General features: G+C 45.3%; 1 protein-coding gene and 1 long non-coding RNA gene across 24 annotated transcripts in view; one reads left to right on the forward strand and one right to left on the reverse strand.

The window, feature by feature from the left end:
• Positions 1–15,327, reverse strand: part of PDE9A (phosphodiesterase 9A) — a 119,158-nt gene that overhangs the window by 59,056 nt on the left and 44,775 nt on the right. For 15 of the 22 annotated variants that reach the window (XM_077994362.1, XM_077994349.1, XM_077994345.1 and 12 more), the window contains 1 exon segment: positions 15,152–15,195. The exons of 6 other annotated variants lie outside the window; for them this stretch is intronic. Coding sequence is in view for 8 of the 16 variants with exons in the window: in XM_077994349.1 (XP_077850475.1) it covers positions 15,152–15,195 (44 nt within the window). In the remaining 8 variants the exon portion in view is untranslated. 22 annotated transcript variants of the gene reach the window in all.
• Positions 1–15,327, forward strand: part of LOC144339604 (uncharacterized) — a 76,428-nt gene that overhangs the window by 23,774 nt on the left and 37,327 nt on the right. The gene's annotated exons all lie outside the window — the stretch shown is intronic.

Below are 15,327 nucleotides of genomic sequence, written 5' to 3' on the forward strand. Positions count from 1 at the left end.
ATCTCATCATGATATGTCACTAGGGAATTGCAAATTAAAACAAGAAGAAGATACTGCAATACACCTATCAAGAGTGGTGAAAATCCAAGACACTGAAACACAAAAGCTGGGAGGATGTGGAGGAGCAGGAACACTCGTTCATTGCTGCTGGGGGTGCAAAATGGCCCAGTCACTTTGGAAGACTGTTTGGCAGCTTCTTACAAAACTAAACATGCTCTTACCAAAAGATCTAGCAATTGTGCTTCTTGGTGTTTATCCAAATGTGTTAAAATCTTATGTGCGCACAAAAACTTGCGCAAGAATACTTATGGCAGCTTTATTCACAATTGCCCAAACCTGAAGCAACCAAGATGCTCTTCAATAGGTGAAGAGCAAATACACTGTGATACACACAGACCATGGAATAGCCTTCAATGCTAAGATGCCAGGAAAAGGCATAAAAGAATCTTAAAGACATATTAGTAAGTGAAAGAAAACCTGAAAAGGCTGTATTCTGTATGATTCCAACTATATGACATTCTGGAAAAGGCCGAACTATGGAGACAGTAAAAAGATCTGGGGCTTGCGGTGGGGAGGGATGAATAGTTGGAGCACAGGAGGTTTTGAAGGCAGTGAACCTATTCTGTCTGACACTGGGATGGGAGACACGGGTCATCATATATTTGTCCAAACACAGGGAATGTACAACCCTGACAGTGAACTCTGAGGTGGACTATAGACTTTGGCTGATAAGGATATGTCAATGTTGGTTCACTGATTGTAACCAATGTACAATCTTTTTCTTTTTTTTTGGAGACAGAGTCTCTCTCTGTCACCCAGGATGGAGTGCAATGGTGCAATCTTGGCTCACTGCAACCTCCACCTTCCGGATTCAAGCGATTTCCCTGCCAAGTAGCTGGCATTACAGGTGTGTGCCATGACGCCTGGCTAATTTTTGTGTTTTTAGTAGAGACCAGGTTTCGCCATGTTGGCCAGACTGGTCTTGAACTCCTGACCTCAAGTGATCTGCCCGCTTTGGCCTCCCAAAGTGCTGTGATTACAGGCGTGAGCCACTGTGCCCGGCCGTAACCAATGTACAATCTGACGCAGGACGTTGACGGTGGCAGAGGCTGAATGTCTGTGTGTGGGGTGAACATGTGGGAGCTCCGCACTTTTCACTCAATTTTGCCGTGAATCTAAAAAACAAAGTCTATCAATTATTTAAAAAAAAAAAAAAAGTAAAGATGCATATTGTAATACTTACAACAGCCAAGTAAAAATAATGCAAAAAGAGACAGCTAAAGAGTCAGTAGAAGGAATAAAATGGAAAACAAAAATTTACTCAGTTCACCCAGGAGAAGGCAGAAAAGGAGGCACAGAGAAACAAAACTCAAGATCAAGGAACAGCAGATAGCAACATGGTAGCGCTAACCCCAACCATATCGACAAATACGTGGGTGCGCTCACTGCCTGGGTGCAATACACCATGTAACACACCTGCATGTGACACATTTAGATCTGACTGTAAAATAAAAGTTGGAATTTAAAAAAAAGTTTTAAAAAATTTACAAAAAGTACATACATTTCCCATGGTCAAGATGATGTTTTGAAATATACACACTGTAGAATGGCTAAATCAAGCCAATTAACATACATGTTACGCCACATAGTTATTTTTTTGTGGTGATAATGCAAAATGTACTCTCAGTGATTTTCAAGAATAAAATACATTGTTATTAACTATTAAAAAGACAAAAAAAACAACTACATTAAGAGTAAAGGGACATAGGAAAAAATAATACCCAAATTATATAAAATCTTTCAGAAAATAGAGAAGAAAGTAAACTTCCCAACGTGTTTTATGAGGCCACTATAGGCCCAATATCAAAACATGACAAAGACATTCCAAGAAAAAAAGTTACAAACCAGTGTCCCACTTAAGCATAGGCAGTCACATCCTTAACGAATTGTTAGGAAATCAAATCTAGCGATACATAAAAAGCGGTTGGGTGCTGTGGCTCATGCCTGTAATCCCAGCACTTTGGGAGGCCAAGGCGGGTGGATCACTTGAGGTCAGGAGTTCGAGACCAGCCTGACCAACATGGTGAAACCCTGTCTCTACTAAAAATACAAAAATTAGCCAGTGTGGTGGCAGGCAACTATAATCCCAGCTACTCGGGAGGCTGAGGCAGGAGAATCACTTGAAGGTGGGAGGCAGAGGTTGCAGTGAGCCAAGATCGTGCCACTGCACTCCAGCCTGGGCGACAGAGCGAGACTCCATCTCAAAACAAAAACAAAACCAAATCAATACATAAAAAGCAAACACATCAAGGAGAGGGCCTGCATAGCCTTTGTTACATTTATTCCCAAGTATTTTCCTAGAAATATTTCCTGGAAATACAAGTGAGTTTACCCCAGGAAATTTTCTAGGAATATTTCCTGAAAATATAAGTGCATTTACCCTAAGAAAGCAAAGTGGCTTTAACATTTGAAAATCAATCAGTATTATTCATTATCTTAACAGAATAAAGGAGAAAAACACCATATATATGATCATTCCATAGGTGCAAAAAGAGCATGGAACAAAATCCAATACCTCTTTATGAGACAAACCACTAGCAAACAAGGAATAAGAGGACGCTTCCTCAACCCACCTCACTAGATGCAGAGAGAACATTTGATAAAAGTGAGCAAAGAATTTTGTCAAAGAACATTAGACAAAAAACTCTCAGAAAACTAAGAGTATTCGGGGACTTCCAACCTGATGAAAGGCATCTACAAAAAAATCTGTGGCTAACATCGTACGTAATGGTGAGAGACTGAAGGCATCTCCCCTAAGATTGGGAACAAGGCGAGGATGTCTGTTCTCTCTTTTGTTTAACTGTATTGCAGTTTCAACCAGTACAACAAGACAAGTAAAAGAAATAAAAGCCAAAAATTGGAATGCAATAATTAAAACAGTCATTATTCTTGGACGGTATGACTGTCTCTGTGGACAATCATAGGAACCTATAAAACAACAACTAGAACTAACCAATGAACTAAGCAAATTCACAGGATCCAATGTCAACATCCAAAAATCGATTGTATTTTTATAAACTAGCAGCAAACAGTTGGAAATTTAATAAAATCCTATTCACAATAAAACCAGAAAATAGAAAACACTTTGGAGTAAAGTTAACCAAAGACACACAGGACCTTTATCCTGAAAGTCATAACCTTTTGAGAAGTTAAATGAGACCTAAATAAGCGGAGGGATGTATCACGTTCGTGGGTTGGAAGACTCAGTACGGTTAAGACACTACCCGCCCCAAAGTATATATTAAATAAAATGGTAATCAAAGTCATAGAAGGCTTCTTTTTTGAAATTGATAAGTTGATTCTAAAATTTGTAGGGAAAAGAAAAGAACCTATACAGTCAAAACGACTGAAGAGGAAGAACAAATGGAGAACTTAGAGTACCTGATTCCAGGGCACAGTAACGTAGCCCAATGTGGTATTGGTGTGAGGATAGACAAATAGATCAGTGAAGCAGAACAGAGTTCAGCGAGAGGCCCAAACATAGAGACCATTAACTGTCAACAAAGGAGCCATGGATTCAGCGGGAAAAGGAAAGTCTCAACAAGTGGTGCAGTAACAGCTGCGTGTCAGCGTGGGGAAGAAAACGAAGGGCAGTCTCCACTTCACAACACACACAACATTAATTTGAAATGAATGACAGATTAAAACATAACATCTCAACAATGACTGGGTTGTTAAAAATTTTCCTTAAATTAAAAAAAAAAAAAAAAAAAACCATAACGGCTATAACTCTAAATCTTCTAAAAATGTATCTCTATGACCTTGGGATAAAAAAAAAAAATTTTTTTAGGGCTGGGCATGGTGGCTTACGCCTGTAATCCTAGCACTTTGGGACGCCGAGGCGGGTCGGCCACCTGAGGTCGGGAGTTCGAGACCAGCCTGGCTAACATGGTGAAAACCCCATTTCTACTAAAAATACAAAAAAATTAGCCAGGCGTGGTGGCGGACACCTGTAATCCTAGTTACTCGGGAGCCTGAGGCAGGAGGATCACTTGAACCTGGGAGGTGGAGGTTGCAGTGAGCTTATCATGCCACTGCACTCCAGCCTGGGCGACAAGAAATCTTGTCTCAAAAACAAACAAACAAAAACACAAAAAACAGAAAAGTTATTAGAGAAGACACAAGAAGTACTAACTACAACAGAAAAACTTGTTACACTGGATGGAATTCATCAAATTAAAAACCTCTGCTCATCAAATGACCTCATTAAGAAAACGAAAAAGGCAAGTCACAAACTGGGAAAAATATTTGCCATATATATCTGACAAATGAACTACATCCTAGCTTATGTAGAGTTTCCTACAAACCAGTGTTAAAAATAATACGAGCCAGCTTAAAAAATGAGCAAAATCCTTTTTATACATATTTTTTTTGAGATGGAGCTTTTGCTCTGTCGCCCAGGCTGGAGTGCAATGGCGTGATCTTGGCTTACTGTAACATCCACCTCCTGGGTTCAAGCGATTCTCCTGCCTCAGCCTCTTGAGTAGCTGGGATTACAGGCACCCACCACCACGCCCAGCTAATTTTTGTATTTTTAGTAGAAAGGAAGTTTCACCATGTCGGTCAGGCTGGTCTCGAACTCTTGACCTCAGGTAATCCACCTACCTTGGCCTTCCAAAGAGCTAGGATTACAGGCGTGAGCCACTGGACCTGGTCTGAGCAAAATACTTTTGAACAGACACTTCACAAAATATGACATTCAAATAGCCAATAAGCCATAGCAACATGTTCAACATCATTAAGTTACTTGGAAATGCACATTAAAACTATAAGAAGATAGGATTGCTCTTACACCTACTCAAATGTCTAAAATGTAAGCAGAAAATGTTTACTGTTGCAGGGATGTGGAACAGCTGGGTCACTCAGACGCTGCTGGTGGGAATGTGGAATGGTATAACCATTTGGTAAAACAGCCTGGCAGTTTCTTTTTTTTTTTTTTTTTTGAGATGGAGTCTCGTTTTGTTGCCCAGACTGGAGAGCAGTGGTACAACCTCTGCTCACTGCAACCTCCTCCTCCCAGGTTCAAGAGATTCTCCTGCCTCAGCCTCCTGAGTAGCTGGGACTACAGGCACATGCCACCACGCCCTGCTAATTTTTTGTAGAGACCAGGTTTTACCATGTTGGCCAGGCTGGTCTCGAACTCCTGACCTCAAGTGAGCCTCACACTCCAGCCTGGGCAACAGGCGTGAGACCCCGTCTCAAAAAACAAACACACACACACACAAACAAACAAACAAAAATGATGTTGAGTGAAAGAGTCCAGACATCAAAGAGCCCGTGCTGTGTGATTCCAACTCCGTGCAACTCAAAAACAGGCAGAGCACTCCACAGTGGGGACTGCCTTGAAGTGGGTACAGCGGCATTTTTCTAGGGTGATGGAAATGTCCTCTGTCTTGATTGTGGTGGTGGTTACGTGCACGTGCACTTTAAAAAATTTAATTTAAGTTCTGGGATACATGTGCAGGACATGCAGGGATGTCACACAGGTAAACGTGTGTCATGGTGGTTTGCTGCACCTGTCAACCCATCACCTAGGTATTAAGCCCAGCATGCCCTAGCTATTTATCCTGATACTCTCCCTCCTCCAACCCTCCCGACAGGCCCCAGTGTGTTATTCCCCTCCCTATGTCCATGTGTTCTCGTTGTCCAGCTCCCATTTATAAGTGAGAACATGCAGTGTTTGACTTTCTGTTCCTGTGTTAGTTTGCTGAAGATAATGGCTTCCAGCTCTATCCATGTCACTGCAAAGGACATGATCTCGTTCCTTTTTATGGCTGCATAGTATTCCATGGTGTATATGTATCACATTTTCTTTATCTAGTCTATCATTGATGGGCATTTGGACTGATACCTTGTCTTTGCTATTGTGAATAGTGCTACAATGAACATACACGTAGATGTATCTTTATAATAGAATGATTTATATTCCTTTGGGTATACATATAAATGTCATTGCTGGGTCAAACGGTATTTCTGGTTTGGGTGGTGATTCCTCAAAGATCTAACACATGCACTTCTATCAAAACTCATCAAACTGTGGCCAGGCGCAGTGGCTCACGCCTATAATCCCAGCACTTTGGGAGGCGGAGGCAGGTGGATCACCTGAGGTCAGGAGTTCAAGATCAGCCTGGTCAACATGGCAAAACCTTGTCTCTACTAAAAATACAAAAAATTAGCTGGGTGTGGTGGCATGCGCCTGTAATCTTAGCTACTTGGGAGGCTGAGGCAGGAGAACTGCTTAAACCCAGGAGGCATAGGTTGCAGTGAGCCAAGATCATGCCACTGCACTCCAGCCTGGGTAACGACAGTGAAACTCTGTCTTAAAAACAAAAACAACAAAAAACAAAACAAAACTCATCAAACTGCCCCCACAGGATCTGTGCATTTCAGGGCAGTCAGGCAGGACACAGCCATGGGCAGGTATGGGTTGGCCTGGTTCTCACAAACGCCTAGCAGCAGGGAGGGCAGTCTTGAGGTCTGTGCAGCAGTGTTCGATGGTCATCATCTCCATTTTACTCCAATCTGCCATCAGGACACTTGCATTCTGAAGGCTTCTGTATTACTGTTTGCGATCAATATCTCTGACAGTGGCATGCTAAGGGCTGCTGTCTTTGTTGGCTAGGCTACTCTAAGGGGAGTCCGTCCGAACACACAATTCCAGAAATAGTTATTTTTCATTTATACACTGCAGTCATTTTTTTTTTTTTCTTTTGAGACGGAGTCTCGCTCTGTTGCCCAGGCTGGCATGCGGTGGCACAATCTTGGCTCACTGCAAGCTCCGCCTCCTGGGTTCATGCCATTCTCCTGCCTCAGCCTCCCGAGTAGCTGGGACTACAGGCGCTGCCACCACGCCCGGCTAATTTTTCATATTTTTTAATAGAGACAGGTTTCACCGTGTTAGCCAGGATGGTCTCCATCTCCTGACCTTGTGATCTGCCCACCTCGGCCTCCCAAAGTGCTGGGATTGCAGGTGTGAGCCACCGCGCCTGGCCCACTGCAGCCTTTTTGTTTCAAAAAGAATGGAAGTAAGGATGACGGCGGCTATGCTTATAAGGCCTTCTAGAGTGAAACTGCACTGAAATAGACAATATTATCAAGGAGTGTTATTTCTCGCGAGCAAGGTGTCTGTGCTCAGACTTCCAGCATTAACTTGGCTTCCAGGGCAGACACAGCCAGTCCTCTGTGTTTTGTTTTAGACTTTAGGAAGCATTCCTGTTCTATTAAAATTCAGCAATTCCAGAGAGACCTAACTTTAGTCACTCAAAAATGCCCTCTAAGTCATTTTCAATGATAGCAACCATTTACTGGGCACTTACCAAGTGGCAGGCACTGTGTTCAACATTTTGCATAAATTACTTCATTTATCCTCCCAAGAACCAGGCAAGGTATGCATTAGAATTCCTGTTTTGCAAGGGAAATGGAAGTTCAGTGGGGTTAAGTGGCTCTCCTAAGGCTATTTCATCCAAATGACAAATGAGTATGCCAGGGGGCCTGACTCCTCTTGGAGTGTAAGGTTCTTAGTTTGAGATCCTCAAAAGACCACTGGAGACAAGGAGTTGGGGGCTAGTGGCGCATTTGAAGGCCAGCCCAGGAAGCCCTGGGAGGGAGTGGGGGATTGAGGCGTGGGGGGATGAGAGCTCCCAGAGGGTGAGCTGATGCGCAGGTGACTCCCCGCTCTGAGCTCCCTTTGAGCAGCTGCATTGATGACGTCAGATTTGCAGTCCCACTATGGAGCAAGGAAGCTGGGCACCCGTCCTCCAGCTCCCTCTCACTGGGGAGGACTGACCTCGGGGCGGGCCCTCCCCACCACTTCCTGGTGTGCCCCACACAGAGGAGGTCCCCAGGCAGGGGGACTCAGGGGTTGGAGGAGGCACCCATTAGTGGGTAAGGGACCTGCTATCCAGCCTGCAGGGACCTCCTGGACAGGCCAGTCTGGCGCACCCACAGCATCCAGTACCCTCTGCTGTGAACTTTCAGCACTTCACTTCTCTCAGGCCCTCCCCTTCATGACAGCTAGACTTTTAAAAAGATTTTAACATTTCATTTACTCCAATATACTTCAAAATACCTAATTGCACCATGTATCTTTCACACAAAAATTTGCACACAAATATTTGCAGCAGCATCATTCACAATAGCCTTTGTGGAAACAGCCCAAATATCCATCAGCGGATGAATGGATCAACCGAACGTGATGCAGCTACGGGACGCAGCCACGCGACGCAGCCATGCAACGCAGTCACGCAACGGAACGTCATCCAGCCATAAAGGAATGAAGAGCTGTCACGAGCTGCAACACAGGGAGCCTGGAACATAGTGTGTGAAGTGGAAGAATCCAGGCTGGAAAGGCCACCGATTCTGTCATGTGAAAGGTCCAGATTGCACAGGACAGAGAGCAGGGCCTGCCAGGGGCTGGGGGGTCAGGGGGATGGAAAGGGACTGCTAACAGGTACAGGGTTTCTTTTTGGGTTGATGGAAATGTTCTGGAATTAAATAGTGGTGATGGTTGCACAACAAAATGAAGACACTAAAAAGGACTGAGGTTGTACACTTTACTTTTTTTTGTTGAGATGGAGTCTCGCTGTGTCACCCAGGCTAGAGTGCAGTGGTGTGATCTCGGCTTGCTGCAAGCTCTACCTCCCAGGTTCGAGCGATTCTCCTGCCTCAGCCTCCCAAGTAGCTAGGATTACAGATGTGCACCACCACATCTAGCTAATTTTTGTATTTTTAGTAGGGATGGGGTTTCACCATATTGGCCAGTCTTGTCTCAAACTCCTGGCCTCAGGTGATCCTCCCGCCTCGGCCTCCCAGAGTGCTGGGATTACAGGTGTGAGCCACTGTGCCTGGCTGAGGTTGTACACTTTAAAATGGTGGGCTTTATGTTATATCAATGACATCTCAACCAGGAAATATGAAATCAATACAAACGTGACTGAGATTTTTATATTCTTTTTTATACTAAGCCTTCAGAATTTGGTGTGTGCTTTACAGTTACGGTGTGTCTGCGTCTGGACTGTGACTGGACTTTAAATGCATTTGATCACCTCCTGGGGGAACTCTCACGCGGGGGCAGCTCCGGGGTTCCATGGCTGCCCCCAAAACCTCTTCACATGCGCGTTGTGGGGCACAGCCAGGCAGCCTGTCCACCCTACCAGCACCGGCCTCCTCTGGCTTGCAGAAGCTCAAGCACGTACTCTGCGGATGCTCCTCCTTATGGCTCCCTTTTATTGTCCTTCTATGGAAACAGCAACACCAATAAAGCTGCTGGGAAGTGGAAGCCTCTAAGTCACTCTTGGTCTCTGGCCAGGGAGGTAGAATGTGGTGTGGGTCTCCACAGGGTCAGATGCAGAGGCTGGACAGGGTGTGTGTGACTAGAGACAGGTCCTGGGTCCTAGGGCAGGCAGGAATGTGGAGGCGAACAAGCAGAACCAGACCCCTACAGCAGTGTCTAATTGAAGACACTATCATTACTTGGGTTAAGCGTGACAGTACGGCTCAACTGCTGTTGCACCTAAGAATATTGTGAGAGCCCCTGGCTCTCCTACAGGACTTGGGCGGTGGGGGGTTGTCCTGGCCTGTGACTGTGCAGCACGCTTTCCCTAACGCTCTGGTCAAAAAGACACAATCCCCTTGAAACGGTCCTGAGATCACACGGACCCTTTGTGGCTCCTAGGATCCGAGTTCCAGGAGGGCTGCAGAGGGCACCAATCTCTCAGCCACTGGGCGCCTGCACAGCCCAAGGCCAGCAGCATTTGCCAGAGTCCTCTAGGGAGGAGGAGCTCTGGCCTTAGGACAGCCGGTTCCAACTCCCGTTCACCTCTTTCCCTTAATGAGCCCAACTCCATCTCCCACTGGTCCTGGATGGGCCCCCAAGTGACACAGAAATCCCTCTTTCCTCTGCTCCCAGCGATACTCTTCTAACTCTGAACACAGCCACCTCGCCCGTCTTCACTGGCCTGCGCGAGCCCTGCTGCATCCAACCCACACCTGGCCGGCCTTTGCCTCTTCTTGCCTCCAGGGCTTCATGGCTTTGACCCCTCTGCTCCTGATGGCATCTAGGCACCAGCATCCTTCTCCCACAGATGGGTTCTGTCTCCGTCCGGATCAGGCCTGGCCCCTCCTGCTGGCGCTCACTCACTCCCTGCTGGCCTCACCAAGCCCCAGACTTCAACACCATCCATTGGGAGCTGACAGCCCAGAGGCCGCCTGCCCTGACTCTGCCTGCCCCTCGTGCACCTGATGTCTGACGAGCAGGCCAAGCCCACCCGCAGCAACCCCCTCCCTGGGCCATGGTGCTCAGTGCTCAGGTCAAAGAAGCCCTGGATGGGTGTCTGTATATCCCGCTTCCACTTAGGAAAAAGCTGGTCTCTGCTTTTAGAACATGCTGGAACCTGCACTCCTCATTGCCTCCATGACCCCCACCCTGGCCTGGGCCTCCGTCTCCTCCCAAAAAACCAGCCTCCTCTCGGATTTCTCTGCCTCCACCTTTGCTACCACTTCCCTTTCCTGATCTTGACCCAGCGCCCTGAGCAAGATTTAAAACACAAATGTGACGGTGTCACTCCTCCGCTGAAAGCCTTCTAATAGCTGCCCACGCCACTCAGCATAAAAGCCAGCATCCTTGCAACGACCTTCAAGGCCCTGACGCTTTCATTCTCATCTCCAAACATTTGCACTCTAAACAGCCAGAGTGGAATTTGGTGATCAGCCAGGAGTTTGGGGGAGACCCCAAAGGGATCATGTTTTAGCAGGACTGAGTGATCCCTGGGGTAAGAGGCCTCTCGAGCCGTTCTGGCAAAACTTAAAGGTGGGACTCAAAGGCATCAAACTGATGTGCAAGTGACTTAACTGCTGGCCAAGGCAGAGCTCAACACGCTAACTGGGAGAAACAAAACCAGATGATGAACCAGCATGCACTCCTGTGATGAGCATTCCATCCAAATCTACTAGATTCATGAGAATTAGAAAAATATGACCCATACCCAGGAAAAAAATCAATCAACAGAGACAGACAGATACGGCAGAGAGCAGGAAACTAGTAGACAATGGCATGAAACAATTATCATGAGGTATAAGCGTTTACAGGAAATATAAACATAATGAGGCATAAATGGGACATCTGAAAATGGGAGATACGAAAAAGGAGGAAAACAAATTCCTAGGGATGAAGAACGCAATATATGAAATGAAAATTTCACTGAACGAGATTCACAGCAGACTAGACACTGCAGGAGGGAAGACCAATGCAATTGAAGACGCCACAGAAAAGTCTAAGAAAAACAAAGCAAACAGAAAAAACGGTCTGGAAAGAAAGAAACAGAGTGTGAGTGAGTCAGGGGATGCTCTCAGGCTGTCTATCATTCAGGTAATTAGGATCCCAGGGGAAACGGGGGAGAGGGAGAGGGAGAGAGAGCGAGAGAGCAGAAAAAATTCCAAATTTCATGAAAAATATGATCCCAAAGTTCCAAGAGGATCAATGAATACCAAGCAGGTTAAACCAAAAGAAAACCACGCCAAGTCCATCATAATCAAATTCCTGCAAACCAGTGATAAAGAAAACACCTTAAGCAACCAGAGGGAAAAAGACACACTGCACGCAGAGGAACAAAGGTAAAGCATCACAGACTCCTCATTAGGGGCTACACCAGCTAAAATACAACGAGACGACATATCCACGGTGCTGGAAAACTGCGAAAGTAAAATTCTCTATGGCAAGAAAATGCCCTTTCAAAATGAAGATGAAATAACAACACTGTCAGTCGGGCATGGTGGCTCATCCCTGTAATCCCAGGAAGTGAGGATTACTTGAGTTTAGGAGTTTGAGACCAGCCTGGGCAACATCGTGAGAACTTGTCCCTACAAAAGCTTAAAAAATTAGCCAGGCATGGTGGTGTGTGCCTGTAGTCCCAGCTACTTGTGAGGCTGAGAAGGGAGGACTGCTTCAGCCTGGGAGGTCAAGGCTGTCATGAGTTATGACTGCACCACTGCACTCCAGCCTGGGCACCAGAGACAGCTCTTATCTCTCTCTCTCTTTGAAAAAAAAAAAAAAAAAAAGCAAAACAACAAAGAAAAACTTTTTCAGACAAAAGCAGAAGGACTTTGTTGTCAGAAAACCAGCACTCTAAGAAAATCATCTATAGAATCATAGGAAATCTACAAAAAGGTACTAGACCTAATAAATGAGTTTAGCAAGGTCTTATACAAAGGCCAATTCCTATAAACTAAAAACTACTGGAAATTGAAATGAAAAAAAAATCCATTTATAATACCATTAAATACATGAAATAGTGATGTATTTATCAATATATATTTAAGTACTTCATATTAACAATGGTAACACATTATTGAGAAACATTAAAGGAAACCCAAATAAATGGATAGACCATATTTATGAATCAGAAGACTCAACATTCTTAAGATATTAATTCTTCCCACATTTTTCTGTATATTTAATGCAATTTCAGTCAAAATCCTAGCAGACTTTTTTTTTGGTAGCAATTCATAGACTGATTCTAAAATTTATTTGAAAGTAAAAGCAATAACATTTTTGAAAAAGAAAAAAGAAACCAGAGATAATTTAGAGTACCTGATTTCAAGACCTACTATTTATCTACAGTAGTCAAGATGGTGTGCTTTTGTTTTAAGACATGTAAATTTACACAACAGTATCTGGAGTCCAGAAAAAGACTCACACATATATGGCCCATTGATTTTCCACAAAGGTGTCATGGTAATTCAGTGGGAGAAAAGATCGTCTTTTCACCAAGTGGTGCTGGAGCAAATGATTATCTGTGTAGAGTAAATGAACCTCGGTTTTTTCTCCTCCGCTTGGATGAGCTGGACTTAGTGACTTGCTTCCAAAGAAGAGCAGGGAAGGAGACCAACGGTGACTCTGCAGTGCAGAAGCCAGTGGTCCCACCTGGCTGTCATGCGCCCCACATATTCCTTCCAAACCCCACCACACCCAGGCTGGTCGTGAGAGAAACGTCAGACAAACCCAGACTGGGGAGCACTCTACAGACTCTTCCCGCCACTCTTAGGGACGATGGTTAAGTATATGTTTAACTGCATAAAAAAGTTGACAAGGTTATAGGTGTCTTAGGTATTTAGCCAAGCGAAATAAAATATATAAAAATAGATGTTTCCACCATTACTTGTACTTTAATGCTCACAGCAGCCTTATTCATAAAAGCCCTGAGACTGGAAACAACCCAAATGTCCATCCACAGTGAACGGAAGACGCCCTGTGGTACTGCCCACGCCACGGGACACCAATGTCCCTCCACAGAGAATGGAAGACGCCCTGTGGTACTGCCCATGCCATGGGACACCAATGTCCCTCCACAGAGAATGGAAGACGCCCTGTGGTACAGCCCACGCCACAGGACACCAATGTCCATCCACAGTGAACGGAAGATGCCCTGTGGTACTGCCCACACCATGGGACACCAATGTCCATCCACAGTGAATGGAAGATGCCCTGTGGTACAGCCCACACCATGGGACACCAATGTCCATCCACAGAGAATGGAAGACGCCCTGTGGTACTGCCCACACCATGGGACACCAATGTCCATCCACAGAGAATGGAAGGCGCCCTGTGGTACTGCCCACAACATGGGACACCAATGTCTATCCACAGTGAACGGAAGACGCCCTGTGGTACAGCCCACAACATGGGACACCAATGTCCATCCACAGTGAACGGAAGACGCCCTGTGGTACTGCCCACGCCATGGGACACCAATGTCCCTCCACAGAGAATGGAAGGTGCCCTGTGGTACTGCCCACGCCATGGGACACCAATGTCCCTCCACAGAGAATGGAAGGCGCCCTGTGGTACAGCCCACGCCATGGGATACCACTTAGCAATACAAAGCAATGAATTGTCTCTACACACAGCACACGGGTGGGTCTCAAAAACATGTCAAGTCAAAAAAGAGTACATGTACCATGTAATTTCTTTTACATGAAACTCTCAAAAGGACAAATCTCATGGATGATGTCAGAAAGCAGGTCGGTTGTGGACTGAGACACACTGGGAGGGGCATGAGAGAGCTTTTCTAGGTGGTGCAAATGTCTTGATTTGGGTAATGATTACGAGGGTGACACACTTTTCAAAACTCATCAAAATAGACACTTAAATGGCATTTCATGATGTATAAATTATACATAAATAAACGTTATAAAAATCAAATGGAAAATGGATTCTAGGTTGGGTACAGTGGCTCATGACTGTAATCCTGTACTTTGGGAGGCTGAGGTGGGTGGATCACCTGAGGTCAGGAGTTCGAGACCAGCCTGGCCAACATGACAAACCTCTGTCTCTATTAAAAATACAAAAAAATTACCCAGGCTTGGTGGCGCATGCCTGTAATCCCAGCTACTTGGGAGGGTGAGGCAAGAGACTCACTTGAACTTGGGAGGCAGAGGTTGCAGTGAGCCGAGATTGCGCCACTGCACTTCAGCCCTGGGCGACAGGGCCAGATTCTGTCCCCCACCCAAAAAAAAAAAAAAAAAAAAAAAAAAAGAAAAGAAGGAAAGAAAGAAAAGAAAAAGGATTCTAACACAGCAGCCCAAGTGACTATATGAGGCACCCCAAGGCATCCCAGGGGCCACAGATGCCTGCCTTGGCAACTCACAGTGGAAAGGCGAGGACAGGTGCTAGGCCAGGAAGACCAGAGTGGATGCCGCCCTGCATCTGCAAAGTCCTTAGGATGGCCTCTGGCCAAGGGGCAGGAAAAGACAGTGCAGCCAATGGAACCGGCATAGACCAGGAACAGGCAGTGGCCAAGAGGAGTAAGAAAAAATCCATGCAAGGGAGGCTAATCCCAGGGAGATGCTATTCTGCCTGGGGTTAGAAAGGCAGAGCCCTTACAGTAATACAAGGTTTCAGATTCTGTAATAGTGTCAGCTTCAAATGCAGATTCAAATGCTTAACTAACATATAGTTGAATGCTTCAAAGGTTTAACTAATAAACATTTCAAATGCTTAGATTCAAATGCTTAACTAGTATATATTTTATCACCAGGGCAAGCTCAAGATTTCTTTTTCCTTCTTTTAGTTTAAAAAATGACAGCAGGGCCTTACCAGAGAGTTGCTTGATGGCCACAGGTCTCACTTTGTAGGGAGTGCTGCAAAAGAGAAGACAGTGCCGCTGTGAGACGCTGCAAGGCGCTCGCTGTACGTCTGGCAGGAGAGATAAGCACTCGGCGTGATTAGAATTCAGTGGATTAGGTAGTTTTTTTATTTTTTTATTTTTTAAA

The sequence above is a fragment of the Macaca mulatta genome, chromosome 3 (genome assembly GCF_049350105.2).
Source record: "Macaca mulatta isolate MMU2019108-1 chromosome 3, T2T-MMU8v2.0, whole genome shotgun sequence".
Lineage (NCBI taxonomy): Eukaryota > Metazoa > Chordata > Mammalia > Primates > Cercopithecidae > Macaca > Macaca mulatta.